The sequence below is a fragment of the Cygnus olor genome, chromosome 13, assembly GCF_009769625.2.
Source record: "Cygnus olor isolate bCygOlo1 chromosome 13, bCygOlo1.pri.v2, whole genome shotgun sequence".
Classification (NCBI taxonomy): Eukaryota; Metazoa; Chordata; class Aves; order Anseriformes; family Anatidae; genus Cygnus; species Cygnus olor.
Window position 1 is genome coordinate 1,505,405 of NC_049181.1, and position 20,681 is coordinate 1,526,085.

The window sequence follows — 20,681 nt, forward strand, 5'->3', positions numbered from 1 at the left end:
TTCCAAAACTTTTTTTTTTTTTTTTTTTGCTTTAACAACGCATGCAATCTTATACATCAATTTACCCCTTTCCTACATTTGCTGTTAGCCTGCTCTTCCCGGCAAGTTCTTCTGTGGAGGCAGGTCCTAAGACGTAGCTCTGCTGGATGGGATCCTGTCTTTTCTCACTGTCCCTTCGCTGTTGGCCTGGAGCCCCATCTCGGGGCTGCTTCTGCTGCCTTTGTTTCTTTTTTCTTCACGCTTTTTGAAGTGGATCTCTCCTATGTGTTTTGGTTTAGTTACACCCAATCCCTCTAGTCTCACATGCCTGTTCTCCAAGCCAGAGCCATGGCCCACCACGAAGACTATTCCGGTGAACTGCTGGAGAAGGTTGGGTGCCCGGGCACCTCCCCAGCCTTCCAGGGCTGGTATACGCCAACGTGGGTGGGAGAGGAGGGGACGGTGCTGGCTCTGGCCGCTGGCCGGCTCGCCAAGCTGCGTCCCACCCCACGGAGCATCGGGGTGACGTTTTGAGGCGTCTCTCGAGGGCGTCATACCGTCGGAGCGTGACAGCGGTTTGTGAAATACCCACGGCACGGACGCTACCATTCCCTGGGGGACGGTGGCTGCCGGCACCGCCAAGAAGTGCTGCTGATTGTGCCCTTCCAAGCTCCCTTTTACAGGAGCTCCTCAGTGCTCTGCGTGGCTTCTCCTCCTCCCAAGGAGCCCCAGGATTTGTCCTGGCCCCGCCAGCCGGCTCCGCTCCGCTCCCCTCCGTGCGTGCAGCCTCCCTCGGCTCGGCCGGGGCGGTTACTGAGGCTGGACCAGCGATCAATCGCCGCTGGGATTTCCAAACTCGCCTTTTAACCTGCTGAGCTGGGCTCTGGAGCAGAGCTCCCCGCCACCATGAAAACAATCATTGCAGCCTGTTCCCAAAATCTGAGCGGTAAGAAATACCCGAAGCGTGTTTAATGGTTCCTAACGCTCCGGCGCTGTATCGGCTCCGGCAATTAGTGCTTGGTGTCACTGTTGTCTATTTGCTTTAGACTGCTCAGGGGAAAGGGAGGTGTTTGGAGCGATTTGGGGTTAGTGGCACCAGGGGAGAACATAAAGTTGCTCAACAGGAGTGGGATTTCTTAAGTTAATGCCGACCACGCGTTAGGAAACATTCCTCCTGCAAGATGCTGCAAATTCTCCTCCGGGTCCCCACGCCGCCCAGAGCCACGGAGGCCAAATTCCTCGGAGGAGGCTCTGGGGATATCTGGGGACTGGCACAGTTGCTGGGCTTTGCCCATCGCTCGGTTGATGTTTTTCTGTTGTGTGGTCTTGGAGATTCGTGGAGTGCTTGGGGTGGGGGGAGGTGGCATGAAAATGTCTAAAAATGCAACTTTTGGGTACGCATAGGTGGGCGAGGCAGAGCTGTGTCTGCTGTAAAAATCACTGGGCTTGGGAAAGATGAAAGCCATGGGGCTGGAGGGTTTCTGGGAATGTGGTGGAGCAGGGGGTGTTCGGAGTGGGGCCAGCGCTTGGGGGAGAGGGAAGACCATCCTTCCCCACTGAGGGTGGCTCTGGCCTTTTGTTCATCCCAGTTGCCCCATTGATGGTTTGGTTTGAGCTGGGATGAGCTGAGCCTCCGCTGCCAGCCCCACCTGGGGGCTGGTGGCCATCCTGGATGGGGACAGCTCCGTCCCCCCTCTCCTGCCCCGCGCATCTCTCCCGCTGCTGATTTTGGGTTGTTTTCCCAAGCCCCGCTGCACGCCATTGAGGCGGTCTCCGGACCTTTGCCCGTCAGGACAGGCACCTCGGGCCCGTTTCGGGGAGGAGGGATGGGGCCGTGCGTTGGAGTTTGGATCCTGGCGCCCCGCCGGGGTGGTTAATGGTTCACCAGGGCCAGCCAGAGGGAGCGGGGCCGTGCTGGCCCTGCAGGGACAAGGCTTGGTGCTGGGGACGGCCACCCCTCCCCTGCCTCACCCCTTGCCACTGTCCTTGGCACTGCTGGGGGGCGGATGCTGGCCCGAGGCTGGGCATCCCCCAGCCTGTCCTCCCCGCTCCCCAGCATCAGTTGGACCGGGGCCATCCCCAGCTCGGTGGCTCTGCACTGCGGGGGGGGTGGGGGGGGGACACGGGGACACTGCTGAGCCTGCCCGTCCCCGCAGGCAGCCGCGCCAGCCTCCCGGCCGCCCTGCGCACCCTGCTCGCCGTGCCCTGGCCCTCGCAGCGGGACGTGCGCGCCTGGCTCCAGCTCCTCGCCGTGCTCCAGTGGGTGCTCAGCTTCCTGCTGCTGGGTGAGTGGGGCGGCGGGGGGTGGCGGGGGCGGCCACGCACCGGCTCACCCGTCCCCGTCCCGCAGGCACCGTCAGCCTGCTGCTGCTCATCTACCTGGTCTTCACCAAATTCTGGCCCATCTCCGCGCTCTACCTGGCCTGGGTCATCTTTGACTGGGACACGCCGGAGAAAGGTACGGCGTGGCAGATGTGCGGGGAGGTGGGGCACCCCCCGTTTCTCAGCACAACAAACAGGTCACGTCCTCCTCCTGCCAAAAAATGGCAGAAAGAGGGATGCAGCGGGTCCACGTGAATTATCTAGCGCTCAGCCTGCCGTGATGGGCTTTACTTACCCCGTCCCTGTGTGGTTCGCAGGTGGCAGGAGGCTGCCGTGCTTGCGGAGATGGCCCGTGTGGAGGCACTTTCGGGACTATTTCCCCGTGAAGGTACGGAGGGGGGTGCCAGGTGGGGGTGCTCACACCCAAAAAGAGGCACCCGGCTGCCTGTGCTGGGCCAGGCTCTTTATTCCGTTGTGTCCCCTGCCCGAGCCCGTTTTGTCCCCGCAGCTGGTGAAGACGCACGACCTGTCCCCCAGCCACAACTACATCATCGGCTCCCACCCCCACGGCATCCTCTGCGTCGGCGCCTTCTGCAACTTCATCACGGGCTCCACCGGCTTCGCGGAGATGTTCCCGGGCATCCGGCCCTTCCTCACCACCCTGGCTGGAAATTTCCGCCTGCCCCTCTTCAGGGAGTACCTGATGAGCGGGGGTGAGCGGGGGCAATGCCCGCGGGCAGGGGGGCTCCGTGCCTGCGCCCCACTCCCCCAAGGTCTCTCCCGCAGCAGGGGGACCCTTTGCACTGTGGGGTCCCTCGCACGGCCCCCGTCCCCGTGGCGTTGTGCTCTCACAGTGCTGCTGTTCCCGCTGCAGGCCTGTGCCCCGTGACGCGCCGTGCCATCGGGTACCTGCTCTCCAAGAACGGCACCGGCAACGCCGTGGCCATTGTCATCGGCGGCGCAGCCGAGTCGCTCTCCTGCCGCCCCGGCATCACCACGCTCATCCTGAAGAACCGCAAGGGCTTCGTCCGCATGGCCCTGCAGCACGGGTGAGCACGGGCAACACCGACGGGGACGGGGGTCCCGGTGCCCCCTCACCGCCTGCCATCTCCCCTTCGCAGGGCCTACCTCGTCCCCTCCTTCTCCTTCGGGGAGAACGACCTGTTCCGCCAGGTGGTCTTTGAGGAGGGCAGCTGGATGAGGAGCATCCAGCAGCGCTTCCAGAAGATGATGGGCTTTGCCCCCTGCGTCTTCTACGGCAGGGGCCTCACCTCCGTGCGGTCCCGGGGCTTCCTGCCCTACGCCAGGCCCATCACCACCGTGGGTGAGCACCTCCAGCGGGTTTGCTGGGACCTGAGGGCATGGGGGGGAGGAGGAGGAGGATGCCCCGTGCCCTGGGTGATGTTGGGAGGCAAAGCCCAGCTCGTGGCCCCGATGAGCTGAGCGTTGCCCCGCGCCCTCCCATCTGACGGGGTTCCCCCTTCCCGGCAGTGGGGGAGCCGGTGATGGTGCCCAAGATCGAGGACCCGAGCCACGAGACGGTGGACATGTACCACGAGATGTACGTCCGATCCCTGCTCAAGCTCTTCAACGAGAACAAGACCAAGTACGGGTTGTCGGAGGCGGACGAGCTGCGCATCGTGTGAGCGCGGCGGGCGCCGGCGGGTGGGGGTCTCAGCCCGCCCGGCGCGGGGGACACGCGGGAACGCGGGGCTGCTGCGTGGCCCTGCGGCTCCCCCTCCTCCTCTTCCTCCCGTGGCACCCGAAGGCTGGTGAGGACCCGTGGGGGTGCCAGCCAGCAGTGGGCACGGTCCCCCCCAAGCTGACCAGGAGGCTGTGAGCAGAGGGAGGGGACGGGGTGTCGTGAGGAAGAGGAAGGAGGTCACAGGGGTGGCATCCCCGTGGTGGGCAGGACCAGGCTGGGGAGATGTCCCCCCGTGGAGTGGGGGAACACCCAGGCTTGGGCACCGGTGACAGTGACCTCGGCACGGCTGGGTGCGTTCCCTAATACAAATTTCCACCCCCCTCCCTGCGTCCTGCTGGTGCTGGGGGTGCCGGATCGGTCAGGGCACAGCATTGGGATATGAGGGCATTAAGGATGGGGCTTTGTGGTACTGGAGGCGCCAAGGTCACAGCTTGGGGGGGAACACCCTGATGATGCTCGGGGCTCCCTTTCCCATGCTTGGGGAGGACCGGGGGGGCCATGGGAGGGCAGGGACAGCCCCATCTCTGCCTGTCCCATCCCAGGCTGCTGTGGGAGTCACCAGCGCTGATAACCACCTCCAGCCTGCTCCTCTTTACACAGGCACCTGGTTAAACAAAGGCTCTGGGTAAACATTTGGAAAGCAAACACCCATAAAGGCAGATTCCCCAGGAGTCCTTCACCACCTGTCCCTTGTCACAGCCGTGCCACCACTCCAGCACCCTGGCCCCATGCCTGCCCCAGTGCCAGCACGCAGAGGGGCCATGTCGCTGTCCCCTCGCCACAGCCATCCCATCCCTCTTCCTTCTGCTATGGGGAGGACCACATCACGATGTGGAGAAGGGGAAGGTGCTTTATTGGGGGCCATGAGCAGCACGTCCCCTCACCACCTCCCTCCCCAGCCTTCCCCAAGGACAGTGCTGTGATGGGGACATCTCCAAGACACAGATCCGCACCTCTCCCCCACATGTCCCCACTGCAGGGACCATGCAGGACATCAGCAGTGGGAGGCTCGACCCCTGGCCCCATCCACTGGCAGCACTGGGTCAAGTGGCAAAGGCTCAAGGAAGACTCCAGACAGGTCCGTGGCCACCGCTCTGGCTGTCCATGTGTCACCGCCCCCAGAGGCAGGGGTGCTCCTTCTCTGTCCCCAAAGTCAGTCTGGCCCCTGCAGGCTGCTATCGAGCAGACCAGGAGGGCCGTGCGTGCCCGGGGAGGGACAGGTGTGCCATCTTCTTGGTGACCTGCCCACCCCGTGTGTCCCCAGGAATGCCATGGGATGGGACATGCCCCACAGCCACCCACCCTCGGGCCTGTGGTCAGTACTCCGGGCAAGTTTGGGGGACCAGGGGTCCCACGCAGCGCTCCCCTGCCTCGCCCCTCACCGCCCGCCTCCGCTCCGCGCCGTCCCCATCCCTCGGGGGTCACTGGTGCAGCAGCTGCCCACCACGCTGCTCTCCACCGAGGGGGACACCAGGGCCAGGAGGGAGGTGGGCGTGGGCTGGGGGCGCTGGGCTGCCCCCCGGCGCAGCCGTCCCCGGTACTTGTCCCCCGCCATGAAGTACAAAATGGGGTCCAGGCAGCTGTTGATGCTGGCCAGGGGCCGCGTGATCTTGTAGGTGAAGTTGATGATGTTGAGGGTCTGGCAGTCGGCTTGGAAGTAGCGGGAGGTGTAGTAGAGGGTGCGGGTGATGTGGAAGGGCACGAAGCAGATGGCAAAGACGGTGAGGACGATGATGATCATCTTGATGGAGCGCTGCTTGAAGGAGGGCACGCGGGGGCCGGGGCTGGAGAAGCTGGGCTTGCAGAGCCGCTTGGCCATCAGGCAGTAGCACACGACGATCACCAGGAAGGGGACGCCGAAGAGGAGGGCCATGACGGAGGAGCTGTAGTGCACGTAGTGGTCGAACTCCTCGGGCTTGGTGGTGTCGTGGCACAGGGTGCTGTTGTCCTTGGAGCTGGTGGTGACGAAGATGAGGTTGGGGATGAGGCAGATGGTGACGACGAGCCAGGCGCCCACGCAGATGAGGCGCGCGTGCTTGGTCTTCACCCACTTGAGGGAGCGGATGGGGTGGCAGATGCCCAGGTAGCGGTGCACGCTGATGCAGGTCAGGAAGAGGATGCTGCTGTAGAGGTTGGCGTAGAAGAGGAAGCGCACGATCTTGCAGAGCGCCTTCCCGAAGGGCCAGTTGTTGCGGTCGGCGTAGTAGTAGACCAGGGTGGGGAGGGAGAGGACGTAGAGCGTGTCGGAGACGGCCAGGTTGAACATGTAGGTGGTGGTGGCGTTCCAGGGCCTCATCCTGGAGACGAAAATCCAGATGGCCCAGGTGTTGAGGGGCAGCCCCACCACCAGGACGATGCCGTAGGAGATGGGCAGCAGGATGAACTTGAACTCCTCGTTGAAGACGCACTTCGCCTCCTCTGCGGCCGTGCTGTTCCCTCCCAGCCAGGGAGTCGGAGTCGGTGTCCACAGGGCAACTGGGAACATCCTCGCTGGAGCGGCCATGTTCTCCCAGCCAGATCTGGGGGAGCAGTTAATAACAACACATTAGTTGTTGATCCCGGCCATTGTCAGGCACAAAGCGGGGAAGGCGGCCAAAGATGCCAGATTTTTGCCCCCCTCCAGGAGCTCCGGCCACTTTGATGCCTCTCTGGTTTTTCTCAGCTCCGGGGTTGGAGCTTGACACGTCCTCCCCTTCGGAGCCCCCCCAGTGACACCCGCGGACCATCCCTCGGAGCGGCGCGCCGTGACACCCGCGCCGCGCGGAGCCGGGCAGGGCGCCCGGGCCCGGCCAGCAGACCCGCGGCGCGGCGAACAATGAGACCTTGATGAGCAACAGCAGCCCCGCTCGGTGCCAGCGCAGCCTCTTGGAAGCCGGCTCAGCCTAATTGGCACCATCCTGACAATGCTGCCGGTCCCAGAGGGGTCCCTGCCAGAAGAAAGGCGGGAGGAGAAGAAAGGCTTGTCTGGGGGGGGGGTACCATGGCCCGGAGAAATCCTTGGGGGGCTGTTAGAGGAGCCTTTGGGAGAGAGTGTCCCTGGACAGCGAGGGGCCTCCAGCTGCCGGCTCCTCTCCCTAGGAGAGCGATGATCTAAGCGGTGCAGAGAGGAGCTGTGCCCGAGCCAAGCCCCAGCCCGAGACAGCGCAAGTTCGAAGCCATCGGGGACATTTCCCCCTCGCGCATTGTTTGGATCAAAGACCAGGATTCTCAGCGGCCCGGCAAATCGGTCCCGGGGGGCGAGAGGCGAGGGCAAGCTGTAAAATGGTCGCGTTCGCCTCTCGAGACGTCTAAAGTTCAGCGCCCGCTGCTCCGGCAGGCAGAGGGAGCTTCTCCAGCCGCTGCCCCAGATGGGTTCCCAGCTCCCCAGCCCCTCAGCACCCCATGGGCAGGGGGTGGCTGCAGCAGAACCCACCCCCTCCAGGCCACCGGCACCACGGGCTGGTGGCAGTGGCACCGGGGAGGTGCTCCCTTCGTGTCAGCCCAGTCCTGGTGGGCACTGGGATGGAGCAGGGCTCGGCTCAGGGCTGCAATGGGGGTTGCTGGTTTGGGGGTGTGAGCAGACGGCGGCATCACCCCAGGCTCCCCCCCCCCCCCATCTCCCTCTCCCCCCATCCCCTTTACCCCTGTCCTTCGCCACCACCGAGCCGCGCGGCTTCTTGCAGCGAGCGTGGCTGGCAGGAATCTCCCGCAGGGCGCATCTGTGGCTCAGGTGAGCCGCCGGCTGTCCTGCCCCTGGCCCCGCAGAGACAGCCCCGAGTTTACAGAGATGATCATAAAGCAATCCAAGGCAGCCGGGCGGGCAGGCAGGCGGCCGGCCGGGGGCCCAGCCCCTGCGCGCCGCACGCACCCCCTGCTCTTTGTTTGAGTTCTGGGCTGAACGCGGCTTTGGGCCCAAACCAAGCGCCCTGGCACTTCCTTCCCACCGCGGGCAGCCTGACGATGGGGTGAGTTCAGAGAGCACAGGCAGGTCCTGATCAAACATTAACAGCGGGAGCTCGCTCAGCTCCCCTGCAAACGGGAGGGAAAAAGCAGGGATTGGGAACCCTGCCTGGCCGGGGCACCCTCCGGAGGGGCTGCTGCTGGTCCCAATCCCACTGCTGCTTCTCCCCGAGCCGTGATGCTGACGGGGACAGGAGGGACCAAGAGATTTCTTTCCTCTTCCAACCTCTGAGGACGCGTGAGCTGGAGCAATGCAACACGAAGCCCTGTCAGAGCAGCCGTGCCGCAGGTTTCAGTGACCAAAGCCAGTTTCCATGAAGCAGGTCAACAAATGAGTAAGATAAGAAGAATCCAATTAAAAAAATAAATAAAATAATCTGACGTAAGAAACGCACAAGGAAAAGTCTGAGCAGCAGCGTGGTGCTGGATGACCCTGCGGAGAGGGCAGGTACTCAGCTTCTGCAAGCGAATACGAAAGGCCCGTGGACAGCCTGCCTGCAGCAGTGCGAGTTAGCTGCTCCTGGGCAAGCGTCCCCCGAGAAAACCACTGACAAATCAAATTGCAAGAGAAGATGGCATTTGACAGTCTCGATCTCAGCAGGCAAGGCTTCCTGCTTCCTCATCTTAGTCACGATCAAAGTCAGCGGTTTAAACTGCTCTGATTTACACCCCCCCCACCCGGGGCCACGTCACTGCCTGCTCACTCCTGCTCTTCGATGACGTCCCCAGCCAGGCTCTCCCTGCCCATCACTTTCTCCGTGCACTCCTCCAGGAGGGCCCGGCCGCAGAGCAGAGGCTCCGAGCCCAGCGCTGGTTCTCCTTCGGGGCTGGAAGGGAGCTGGATGCTCGGCACACAGGGACGTGGAGCCGGGAGCGCGACGCTGGGTCCTGCCCTGCCCGCTTTGCGGCTGCACGAGGCGTGAAGCCTGCCTTCCCCTTGCTCCGAGCGCTGCTGGTGGGGACAGCGAGATGGCACACAAGGAGGGTGACAGAGGCGGAAAGGGCTGGGGACACCTGCGGGGCCACACGGCGGGGACATGCGCTGCCCTTCGGAGACGGGGCAGAGAGATGGAGCCAGGGGGCTCGGGGCGGCGTGAGGCTGGGGCCTGGCTGCTGCCGGGCCGCGGAACACACGGGGCTTTTCTTCCCTCTTAAGCCCTTGGAAATTGCAAAACAAGGGGAAATTATGCAAAACACACTGCAGAAGGACCCTTGTCCCTAATCGCCACGTGGTTCGCCCAGCCAAAGCCCTGGCACCAGGGGAGCGTGACCTGATTTCTTTTTGCTCCTTTTCCGCTCACGGGAGCTGCCCGAGCAGGAGCTGTGTCCTCCCCGGGGTCTCCAGCAGCACCGGAGCTGTGCAGCGCCCTGGGCAAAGCCCACCACGTCCCACACCCACAGGCTCGTCCCCTGCCTCGAGGTGTCTCAGCGGGACGGCGGGTGACAGGCTCCTCGTCCTGGGGCAGGAGCCGGCAGCATCAGGCAAAGCTGTAGCAGCCCAAGGGGTGGCTTTGCCCTCGGAGGAGACAGCACTTCAGGGAGATGAAGAGGAAGGTGAAGAAGAGGAGGTGGCTGCACCAGGAGAGGTGAAGGCCCTTGGTGGTGGAGGAGCACAGTGGTGCGTTCGGGAGGAGGATGCACGGAGGGATTTAGGGGCGGCAGGAGGCACGGGGAGGACGGGTTGATCCCCCCAACCCTCCACCCCAGGATGCCCCCTCCATCCCTGGAGGGGGCAAAGCAGTGCCCACAGGGTCCCCAGAGGTTTGCAGGGCCGTGGTGGGGCCGTCCAGCTGCCCACCACCACCCCCAGGACCCCCATCTCACCTGCAGTCCGGGGCTGGGGTGACTCTCAGCTGCGGGGCACCCCCGGGGAGCGCCTGTGCGCCATGGGGCCGGGGGCCCTGCTGGTGAGCCACCCCATGCCGTGCCGTGCCGTGCCGCACCGTGCCCTCCCGTGCACGCCTGCTCCTGCTCTCCCACCGCTGGGAGCAAAGTGCCCGGGAGAGGCAGGGCTGGAGGCGGGCGGAGGCGGGGGCAGGAGCCCGCAGCGCACCCGCCACCCGTGCCAGGCGCCCCTGCCAGCCCCACCGTCACCTCTCCCGTCCCGTCCACTGCCCCTGCAGGCTTCGGGCTGGCTGCAGCCCCCGTGGCAGCCCCGGGGATATGGGACATGTGTGCCTCCTCCATGGGGCCACAGCCCTTCACCCATGGGGGCGAAGGACCCTTGGTTATGGCGACCCTCACCTCTGGTGGCCGTGGTCCCTCACCCAAAGGGACCTCGGCCCCTCGCCCATGGGGACCACGGCCCTTCTCCCATGGGGACCATGCCCTTTTCCATACAGAGCACAGTCCCTCACCCCTGGGGACCACGGCCCCCATCCCACAGGGACCGCAGCAGCCCCCAGCCCCACGGGGTGCCCCATCCAGCCCTGGCCGTGGGGGTCCCAGCAGCGCCCTTGCCCCCGGGGGTGCTGACCCTGCCTGGCACCCCAGACCTGCAGGGCTCTCCTGGGGACAAAGGTGGCCACTGCCACCTTGAGGCCAGCCTGGGCATAGTGTCCCCAAAACTGGGGCCATCTCTGGGCATAGTGTCCCCAAAACTGGGGCCAACTCAGCACCCCAGCAGCGGGGTCCCTGCTCTAGGAGGGCAGCACCCAGCCAGGTGCCGGCGCTCCCCGTGGCTTGCGGGGAGCAGTGCGTGCCCCCAGCTGCACACACAAACGCACACCCCAGCGTCCTCCGAACCCTGAGACTTTATTGCAGGTGGGAGCAGCAAGGTGCACCTCGTACAGAAACCGAACGCAGCCCCGGGAGCAGCTGCTGGAGGAGAAATCCTCAGGGAACGTGGGCCCAGCCAGGCTGAGCGGCGGGACGAGGGAGCGGCTGACGCGGCCAAGGCACGAGGGTGCTCAGGGCCTCCAGGTCCAAAGCATCCAGCAGTCCCCACCTCCTGAGCGGCCTCCGTTAGCCCCATGTCCCCTGTCCTCCTCTCTGGGGGGGCTCAGCAGGGTCCCTCCATTGCTTTGGGGAGGGGAGGGAGGCCGGGGACGTGCGGCGACACCCGGAGAGCATCCATCCCCATGTCCACTTCCCGAGGCTGTCCAGCTGAGGCACACCAGTCCCCCACTGGTGGGCCCAGGCAGGTCGGGCACATGGCCAGGAGGTCCAATCCTGGGTGCTGGCTGTGTCCAGGCGAGGTGGGCGACAGAACCCCCGTGGGATGTTCCCAGTCCCACACGTCTTAGGCTCTAGGCTTGAGGCTCTGTGCTGCAGGCTCCCCGAGGGGTTCCCAAGCACCTCACCATGGAGTGGCGTTGCGGTGGGCAGGGCTGAGCCCCCCAGCTTCCAGCAGGTCCCGCTCGGTGCCATCCCTACACATGTGGCCAGAGAGAGCCCCTGCCGGGAAGCCACCGAGAGGGAGCGGGGACCCCCCAGGCCCCCATGAGGACCTGGGGACACGGCGGGTGCACCCCCGGCCTCCTGCGCCCTGCCCTGCCCTGAGGCTCACCTCTCGTCCCCCCCAGGGCGCGGGGCTCTGCCAGGGACCCTGGGGGCAGTGGTGCTGGTGTGCTCTGAGCCCCCTGCTGCCAGCTCCAGGGCTGGGGGGTACCTGAAGAACTCGGGGCCGTCCCAGCCGTGGGCGCACAGCCCCTCCTCGTACTGCTGCACACCGAGGTGGCCCGGCCCCACGCCAGCGCTGCGGGACCTGTCGCAGGGCCACTGGGGAAAGAAGAACAGGGAAAGGCTTCAGCAGCATCACGGCGGGACCAAAAGTGCCCACCTGCATCTGTCGGTGGCCCGGTAGCCAAAAGCACGTCCCCTCCCCATGGCGGTACCTCTCCGGGGTGGCCGTGCTGGCGAGCATCCGTGGTGCGCCCCGGCACCCCCGGGGAGCGCCGGGGGGGCGGCTCCAGGGCGCTGTGGGTCTGGCGCAGCAGCACCTTGTGGCTGTCCCCTGCACGCCCGGGGGCCAGCCGGTCCAGCTGGCTCAGGCAGGTGGCCATGTGCAGCGCCGTCAGCGAGCAGTCGCCCATTGCTGGCGCATCCCTCTCCAGGATGGCCGACTTGGGTCGCTTCTGCCTGCCCACGCCAGGGGGGCTGAGCAGGCACCCGCGGGGCGAGGGCGAGGGGACCCGTGCCCTGAGGGGGCTCCGGCGCCGCTGGCCCCCCGTCGGGCTCTCTGCCTGCGTGTTGGGGGCTTCTCCGGTGCCCAGCGCCCACGTGGTGGGGAGCCCCTCGAAGATGAAGTAGGCTGGGTTGGTGTAGCTGCTGGCCTCCGGGAGGCTGTGGGGCCGGCTCCTGCGAGGCACGGCGGGACAGGGCTCAGCATCGCCTGGGGATGGGGTGCGTGGAGGGGCAGCACCAGCGGGGTACCTGAGAGGTGGCTTGGGGCACGTCGGGGTGTCCGCTGCCGGAGCATCGTCCTCCTCCTCAAAGCTGATCCACTCTGCAGAGGCACAGAAGTGTCACCTCTTCCCCCACATGGGTGCCGGAGAGACGGGCACTGCGTGGCAGGAGCAGGGTGGCACGGGGTCGCCTTACCGTAGAGCCTCTCGCGGGTGCTGTGTCTCTCCTTGGGGACCCGGACCTTCATCCAGCCCCGCATGGAGCCCGTCTCCTCGCCTCGGTGGAAGAGGAAGGTCTCGAACTGCTGGGCCATGCTGCCGATCATCGACCTCATCGCGATGCAGCACTCGCCTGCGCGCACAGCACAGGGCTGCGTTAATGGGGTGGCTCCAGGGGCCAGCGAGCCCCCCCCCGCCCCGTGCACAGCAGCACCCTGCCCGTGCCCCCATCCTGCACCCACCGTAGGACTCGCAGCTCTCCACGCCCTTGATGCTGAGGAGCAAGTGCTGGTCCCCCAGGTACTCCAGGTCCGGCAGGATGGGGTTCAGCTGCACGAGGAGAGAGGGGTGCTGGGGGGCTGCTGCGGGGCAGGGGGCACGGCTGGGCTCTGTCCTCGGGGGACAGTGACAGCCCCCTGTCCCTCTCAGGGTTCACCCCGTGCAGGGTGCGGGCACGGCACGGTGAGAGGGACGGGGATGAGGAGGCAGGAGGATGCTTGAGGGCCCTCCGCGGTACGTTGCGTACCACGGGCAGCTGCTTGGCCGACCAGCCCATCTTGAGGAAGCCGGGGACGTCGCAGCTCTGGGAGCTGTTCTCCCCGCTCCGCTGAGCCTCTGCGGGGAGAGAGACGGGGAGGGGGGCACAGCTCCAGCCCCGTGCCGGCAGCAGAGCCTGCCCACCCCACAGCCCCCCGCCCGGCGCTGCGTCCCCGCAGGGCCACCTCACCCTCCAGGCAGTAGGAGTGAAACTCGATGTAGCACTTGCTGCGGCTGGCGGTTTTCACGATCACCTCGATGCTCTCCCACTCGATGCAGGCCAGGGGCTCGGGGCTGCTGCCGGGAGCTGCGGGAGGCGCGGGGGCTCGGCGGGTGCAGGATGGGTGCCCAGGTCCCCGCGGGGACAGGCCCCGTCCCCTTGTCCTTACCGTTCTTGGGCACGAACTGCGACGTCACGCCCACCTCGAAGGTGGCGAAGACGGGCGAGTGGTCGCTGGTGACAATATCGTCGGTGCAGCCTGGAGAGGGGAGGGACAGCCGGTGACTGTCCCCAAGCCCCGGGCAGCTCCGGCTGCGCCAGGCTCAGCCCCAGCCCCGTCCCGCTCACCGTAGGAGTTGCAGACCAGGTGGGTCTCGGGGTGCGACTTCCAGAGGATGCGGTCGCACCACGAGGGGACGTTGATCCTCATCTAGGGAGGAGAAAAGCAGCCGATTTAGGTCCCCTCCCTTGGTCGGGCTGCTTCCTCCCGGTGCGATGCTTTGGGAACTCACCCCCGTGGTCTTGAACTTCTGCCACATGTAGCTGTCCCGGGAGCCCCGCTCGTACCGGTAGGTGGGTGGGAAGGAGATGTCACCCTCTCCTGGGGACGGAGACACACGGGTGACATGGGGACAGCATCTCTGGCTGTCCCAACAGCTGCATGCTCCCACAGTGCTGCCTCCAGGGACGCTGCCCCGGGGGGTTCATGGTGCACACCAATTTCCCCGGGGGTGTTTGGCATCTCGCACAGAGCTGTGCAGGCACCGCCACGCGCTGGAGGTGGCACCAGGAGAGTGGGTCCCTGGGTGCCACCACCGTGCCCCCTGCACTCACTGAACTGCAGGAACACCTTGTTCTTCTCCCGCTCCAGGGTGAGCTGGTCGACGGCCAGCAGGATGTCAAACTCCTTCTTGGTGACGTGGGTCAGGATGTCCTGGGCAGGCGGAGGGAGGAGCGGTGAGCGGCGGTGCCCGGGGGCACCCGGGGGCGGTCCCGGGGGGCACCCACCTGCACGTCCATGTCGAGGCGGTAGTTGAGGTCCCCGAACCAGAAGAGGTGGGTGAAGCGCAGCGTGAGGTCGAAGGCGCTGAGCCGCTTGTCGCCCAGCGCCAGGGAGCGCAGGATGTCGCTGTAGTTCTGGTTCCGCCTGTGCCGCGCGGGGTGGGGGACGGCAGCCGCTCATCAACCCCTCCAAAAACACCACGGGGCACCCTGCCCCTGCCAGCTGGGGCCGGGAGGGGGCCGGGGACAGCGGGGCACCCCACACACCCACCCCCCGAGCCCCCCATCACCTGTGGGTCTTCTCACTGCCGGAGGCCAGGTGGCAGTTGACGAAGCCGAAGGAGGTCCCGTTGAACAGGAAGGAGACGCCCACGGCCCCCTTGTTCCCTGCAGGGACACTGAGCTCAGGGGGGGGCTCGGAGTCCCGTGGGGCAGCCCCCCGGCTCCGTGGGGTCCCCGTCCCCTCCCTACCCAGCGTGTTGGCGATCCCCGTTTTGACGCTGGAGGTGTGGACGTGGCTGATGCGCCGCTCGTGCTCGGGCTTCACCAGCACCACCATCTTGATGCTCCACAGGCACTGCAGGGCGACCTGCGGGGCACGGGGGTGAGCTGCCCGCCCCGGTGCCACCCCACAGCGGCACGGCGGGGCTGGAGGAGCAGCGAGGCCCCAGCAGGTGCCCGTTACCACTCGGTAGTCGATGGCCATCAGCGTCTTGAGGGAGGCGCGCAGGAACTCGACCCACTCGCGGTCGCCCAGGGAGTTCTCCTGGGTGCCGATGACGTAGATGTCGTGGGGGATGCAGGCGGTGGTCTCGTCCTGCGTGCGCCCCAAGCCCCGCGAGGTCAGCCAGGAGGCGAGGGAGCGCGGCGGCGGGGCGCTGCCTGGGGGACGGGGACAGCGGGTGACTTCCTCGAGCCCCTCTCCACCCCCAGGTCCTGCCCTGTGCATCTCCGGGGCCCCCTGGGGATAGGAAGCATCACGCCAGCACCATGGCCCACCCGTGCACATCTCAGACTTGTGCTGGGATGTGAAACCCTTCAGGCATCCATACCTCCAACAGCAACAGCGCAAGCAAATTGCAACAGGGCAAACCCCAAAATGGCCAGGCTGGGGTCTTCTCCATCCTCCCCCCACCAAGGAGCAGCTCGGACATTGCATTTCCCAGGGCAGCTCCCCGCAGACTCCCAGCACCCGCCCCAGGCTCACAGTGAGTGTCCCCCCCCCCCAGGACAACGGCACCTTACCGAGGCCCCTTACCCATGTTCCACGTCCCGACGTACACCGAGATGAGGTCGGGCTCGTCCAGGTTGGAGTGCTGGATCTTCATCAGCTGCAGCAGCTGGCAGAAGGCTTCTCGCTTCTGTGGGTGATACGGGGGGCTCAGGGCACATATGGGGGCACAGGGCCCTGGTGCTGGACCCAGGTGTAGGGGAACACAGCACCCTAAAAGGTGGCTGGGTCAGGGGGACGTCAGCCCCCAGGTGCCAGAGACAGCTCATGGGGGTGGCCTGGACCTTGAGACCACCTATTCACTGCATGGCTAAATAACAGGTCTGTGTTCCCAAAACGGCCTCTCCGAGGAGAAAAAGGAGGGGAAAGGGGCTGGTGGGACACCCCCCGGGCGCAGCCAGCGGGGCTCACCCGCGCGCTGGGGAAGACGAAGTCCTTGCTCAGGCTCCTCTGCGGGTCGCGGTCGTACACCAGCCTCACCTTGCTCTGCACGCTCTGGTATTTAATCAGCTGCAGGACTGAACGCCGGCCGTGAGGAAGGGACCCCCCAGCGCAGGGAGCGCATCTTCCTGCACCCGGCGGGTGGCAGCCCCTTACTTTTGTCCTGCGGGATGGTCTCCTCCGGCGACCCGCTGCCCTTCTTGGTGATGGCCACCGTGCCCAGCTCCACGTCCACCGTCAGGGCTGCCCGCTGCAACTTGCCCACCTTCACCTGCGGCACCAGGAGGGGTTCCCAGGTCGGCCCTGACCCAGGAGCGACGCCAGCTCCGGGACCACCCCATGCCCGCCATGCCCTCACCTCGAAGCACTGCACGGCCAGGGGCTTGGTGGCCGGCGGCGGGGCCGCCAGGCTGGGCAGCGCCAGGTTGTGCCGCGACACCGTCTCCTGCAGGGACCTCAGCACCTGGCAGCGAGAGGAGCGAGAGCTGGGGACGGGATGGGTGGCAGGTGATGGCCAGGGGACGGCTGAGGTGTCTCCAGTTTGGGGGAATGGTGTGACTGGGAGCCCACGGCAGGGGACCCTAACCACGGGAAGAGGCCAGGGGTCTGGCACGTCATGGGGACATCTCAGCTGCCCAGAAATTCGCTTTGCCGGAGGGCTGAGTTAGCTGATGAGTTTGCCCAACCACAGCGAGGCTCCGGCCATGTCCCCCTCCCCACCCTGCAGCACGCAGGGACCAGGCACCTTCTTCTCCAGCGATGACAGCAGGTGGTTGACGGCAGAGATCTTGTTGAGGAGCAGCTCCAGGTCGGGATCGCTGGCCAGGAGGCCCTGGGGAGAAGGACGGGCGCTCGCTGGGCTGCATGGCACCAGGAGCAGCGTGGCACCAGGAGCAGATGGGGCTGTGCGCTCCTCCCTGCTAGCTCTGGGTGCACAACAAGGCTGGCAGGGACCAGCTCCCCCCAGCCTGAACCAGGTGCAGAAACGCCACCCTGCTTGTCCCAGCAGGGAGCCACCCCGTGTCCCCAGCAGGCACACAGTGCCCAGGGAGCACGCAGGGCATGCAGCACCCTTGGGTGCAGACAGGCACTAAAACCACCCCAAAGAATTCCCCGTGCCCAGGCGGGATGAGCCCCCGGGGCCTCACCTGCTCCCTGGCCGGGCTGCGAGGGGACGCAGGGGGGTCGAACACCCTGGCCAGGGTCTCCAGCCCGGCCAACGTGAAGTCGATCTCACTGCAGAGAGGCGGATGAGCATGAGAGCCAGCACGGTGGCGATGATCTGCCAGGCACACGCTGCCCAGGGGATGGGGACAGGGACGGGGATGGGGACGGGGACGGGGATGGGGATGGCGATGGCGATGGGGATGGGGATGGGGATGGGGATGAGGCGAGTGCCCCGCAGTGCTGCCCGTGTGCTGTCCCCTGCCCTGCCACCCCCAGGCCACTCGCCTGTGCAGCGCCCTGCAGGCGGTGACGAGGGCGGTGCTGAGGTGGCGCAGCTGCAGGTGCCCGTTGCGCAGCGCCTCCAGGTCCAGCTGCAGGTGCTGGGTCAGGTACTCGGCCATGAAGCCCATGAAGTCACTGGCTGGGCTGCAGGGGGAGGCAGTGGCTGGGAGCGGAGGTGCCCGGGCTCGGAGCAGTGCCAGCCCCAGGCTCGGAGCGGTGCCAGCCCTTGGCACCTCGCTCAGGGCTTACGAAGTTCCTACTTTTTGGGAAGCGCCACCACCCCCTGCTCCTCTCCCCATGGCCGTGCCCACCCCTGCAGTCCCTCGGGAGGGAAGGGGACGTTACCTGCTGTGGACCTGCTCCTGCAGCCTCAGCTGCAGCTGCTGCGAGATGTGGGGCCGGGCAGGCGGAGCGCCGAGCCCCGTGCTCCCCCCGGACCCCCCAGCGGGGACCGCGCTGCCTGCCTGGTTCCCTCTGCCGTCCTCCCCGTCTGTGGGCACAGGACACCCGGCTCAGCACGGGCACCTCCCCGCCGCCGCCCCGTCCCGCAGCACCCGTCCCCGCTCACCCGAGTCCTCGTCGGCCACGTCCCGGGGCCGGTGCACGGGGTAGAGCAGGGGCGTCACCAGCCCGTTGTTGGGCTGCTGGTAGGCGCCGATCAGGTCGGGGAGCGTGCGGAAGCACTTGGCCTGGATGCCCTGGATAGTCTGGGGAGGCAGAGGGGACGGTGGCCCGGGATGTGCCCCCCGTCCATGGGCTCTGCGGGATGGGGGCACCCCCAGGCAGGTTGCTGTGCCGGCTGGGGTCTGTCCCCCAAAAGGGCCCGAGCCGAGCTGTGGGTGCCAGCCGGATGCCAACCCTTGCAGGGCAACAGGAGGACACGGAGGGAGAGGAGACAGGGATACCCCCTTGGGAAGCACATGTGGGAGCAGAGCGGGGCTGTTTTAGGGACCCAGAAAGGTGGTGGCAGAGGGTCAGGAACCAGGAGAAACCACGAAGGGACACCAAAGGGGAACGACGAGGCCAAGCCAGCAGCGAGCGGGGCTGCAGGGCTGGGCTGGTGTGGGTGGGCAGCAGGGGATGCTCTGCCCGCTCTCACGGCCGGGACGGTGACAGCGACAGGAAGGGGGAAAATATTTTGCAAAGCTGCCCCAGGTGCAGCAGCAGCAGGCTGCTGCTGCGAGGCTGCCGGAGCGGCACCGTTCCCAGCCGGGCCGCGCTGCAGAAAGGCTCCGTGCAAAGCTCGCACATCCTGTGGTGCCGCGCTGCAGCCAGCTCGTGCAAAAAGCAAACCGCACCGCTCGCTGGGCGCGGGGAGCTGCAGGCTCCACCTCGCCGGGCGCCGTGCAGAAGAAGCTGGAGGTGGCAGCAAACCTCCCAGCCCCTCCGCACCTGCTTCCTGAGGGTGCACGGCGAGCACCCGGCCCCTGCCACCCACCTGGACGGAGAGCAGCCCCTCGTCGTCGGGGAGGATGCGGTAGGTGTGGACGTGCCGCTGGAACCTGGGGGAGAGCCAAGCGTCTGCACCCTGTCCCCTTTGCAGACGGAGGAACTCAGCTCCTGTTTCTGGAAATAAAATCGTCGCCCTGCCCGCCAACCCCCCCCCCTCCCCGGCGTGCCCTGCACCCCCGCGCTCCCCAGCACCATGTGTTTGCAATTTGGACCTCGCGCCTGGCCAGGAAAGCCACGGGGAGCTGGGGGGCATCCTTCCAAACCCGCAGAGGCACCGCCCCGTGCAACACCATCCCGGCCTCTCCTGTCCCCACGGACGTGTCCCTGGGCTGCAGGAGGGTCCCGGCGGGCACCGCAGCCCCCAGCCCCACGGTGCCGCTGACCAGCAGTGACATTTTGGCGCTTGGGCTGCCGAAACCCCGGCATGTGAGAAGTTAACAGCAGGCGCCGTGGTCCGGATGCCGGCGCGCCGGGGGCTGGACAGAGAGGGGATGTTTGCGTGCGCCGAGGGAGGACTGTGCCGGCCGCCTCTCCTGTCCCACGCAGGGGCTGGGCGGGCAGCGTGGGCACCCAAACGTGGGCAGCCCCAAAGGGCTAGGGGTGCTGCCCCCCACGTCCCCTGGGGGTGCTGAGTTTGGGCTGGCAGCCGGGCAGGGCTCCTGGCCGAGGCTTCTGCCAGGATTTTCCCCTGACCCAAGCTGGGCATCACCCCGATATCCCGGTGTCAGCGCTGACCGAAGCAGAACCAGCGGCTGCATCCCGTGCACATCCCTTAGGCTGTCAAATAATTTACTGCCCCCACCCCTAACCCCCTGCCTCGCTGCGGGGGCCGCACCACCCCCCAGCCCCGCCGATCCCCATCAGGATGGGGGCCGGGTCCTTTCTCATCGAGCGACCAGAAGGATGCCAAGAGCAGAGCGGAGGCGGGGAACTCACAGGAGGCAAAGGGCGTATGCCCCCGCCACGGACTCGCTGTCCCGCACCAGGAAGCAGCCGTCCCTGCCGGCCTTGGCCAGCAGGTCCTCAGCCACCACCCGGCTGATGTCCCGGTGGTACCAGCTGGCCGCCGCCATCCCCCCGGGTGGCAGGAGGCTGGCTGCGCTGTGCCGCGGTCCCAGCCCCACATCAGCCGGCCCACGGGGGTGGGTCGGGAAGGCGAAGGTGGGGGCCCGGCCCCCCGGCGCCCAGGCGAGGCGGCGGCTGGGGGTCCCGACGGGTGACGTGCAGCCGCTGAGGTGCTGCTCATGGGGACGGGGCGCCCCGTGCCGAGCCCCGCAGCCGGGCGGTGCGGCAGGAGCAGGAGCGGGGAGGCTGCGGGGGGATGCCGGGGGTCCGGCTGCTCCTCATGATGGGGGCTCCAGCCTGCAGGGTGCAGCGGGGCAGAGAGGCGCGCATCAGTGACCCGTGGCAGGGTCACCCCAAGCCACCACCCCAGCCCCGGGGCCACCATCCCGTCCGGGTGCACAGCAAGGACAGGCCATGCCGGCGTCCCGCCGGTGCGTGGGCCCCGAACATCACCAGAGGCACTCACCCTCCCTCGCAGACACGGCGCTCCCGCGGCTCTGGCGGGGTGCTGGGGGCAGCGAGCAGAGCTTTCGGGGTGCAGCCCCGGGCTACCTCCCGGTGTGCTCGCCGTGGTCGTGCCCGGTGGGGCAGCAGCAGCGCAGGGGGCACGCAGCACCCGCACCGGTGGCCCCGCTCCTCGTCCCCAGCGGCCGGGCCCAGCCGCGCGGCGTCCCCCCGCCACCCGCTCAGCACCACGGCACCCGCCCCGCGCTCTTCCTCCTCCTCTGCGCTCTGCTCTCCCCGCGGTCAGGACCAGCCTCCTCGCTCCTCCTC

The 20,681-nt window shown here is 66.7% G+C and overlaps 3 protein-coding genes across 8 annotated transcripts; 1 reads left to right on the forward strand and 2 right to left on the reverse strand.

Moving 5' to 3' along the window:
• Positions 1-885: 885 nt before the first annotated feature.
• On the forward strand, positions 886-4,521 carry LOC121077502 (diacylglycerol O-acyltransferase 2-like). Its single transcript, XM_040572775.1, has 8 exons — positions 886-925; positions 2,136-2,264; positions 2,330-2,437; positions 2,619-2,689; positions 2,810-3,014; positions 3,176-3,350; positions 3,423-3,625; positions 3,793-4,521. The coding sequence occupies exons 1-8, from the start codon at positions 886-888 to the stop codon at positions 3,945-3,947; spliced, it is 1,086 nt and encodes a 361-aa protein (XP_040428709.1). The 3' UTR covers positions 3,948-4,521.
• A 66-nt stretch (positions 4,522-4,587) lies between these two features.
• Positions 4,588-9,910, reverse strand: P2RY4 (pyrimidinergic receptor P2Y4). The gene is made up of 2 exons (XM_040572455.1): positions 9,770-9,910; positions 4,588-6,525 (listed from the first exon to the last, which is right to left on the reverse strand). Exon 2 carries the CDS (start codon positions 6,507-6,509, stop codon positions 5,385-5,387), a length of 1,125 nt encoding a protein of 374 aa, XP_040428389.1. The 5' UTR covers positions 6,510-6,525; positions 9,770-9,910; the 3' UTR covers positions 4,588-5,384.
• A 770-nt stretch (positions 9,911-10,680) lies between these two features.
• On the reverse strand, positions 10,681-20,636 carry INPPL1 (inositol polyphosphate phosphatase like 1). Of its 6 annotated transcripts, none has more exons than XM_040572453.1 (27): positions 20,374-20,636; positions 19,779-20,204; positions 18,829-18,892; positions 17,959-18,097; positions 17,736-17,880; positions 17,394-17,534; positions 17,090-17,177; positions 16,687-16,773; positions 16,300-16,404; positions 16,098-16,212; positions 15,912-16,018; positions 15,528-15,630; positions 14,955-15,151; positions 14,741-14,858; positions 14,560-14,656; positions 14,276-14,414; positions 14,102-14,201; positions 13,780-13,868; positions 13,616-13,697; positions 13,437-13,526; positions 13,238-13,354; positions 13,037-13,125; positions 12,753-12,840; positions 12,488-12,643; positions 12,320-12,392; positions 11,782-12,244; positions 10,681-11,665 (listed from the first exon to the last, which is right to left on the reverse strand). In XM_040572453.1, exons 2-27 carry the CDS (start codon positions 19,913-19,915, stop codon positions 11,450-11,452), a joined length of 3,345 nt encoding a protein of 1,114 aa, XP_040428387.1. In that variant the 5' UTR covers positions 19,916-20,204; positions 20,374-20,636; the 3' UTR covers positions 10,681-11,449. The 6 variants fall into 6 exon arrangements, with proteins under 6 accessions (XP_040428387.1, XP_040428386.1, XP_040428384.1 ...); XM_040572452.1 differs by having other exon boundaries at positions 10,681-11,316; positions 11,454-11,665; positions 11,782-12,392; positions 20,374-20,617; XM_040572450.1 differs by lacking the exons at positions 19,779-20,204; positions 20,374-20,636 and having other exon boundaries at positions 10,681-11,316; positions 11,454-11,665; positions 18,829-19,768.
• Positions 20,637-20,681: the final 45 nt, after the last annotated feature.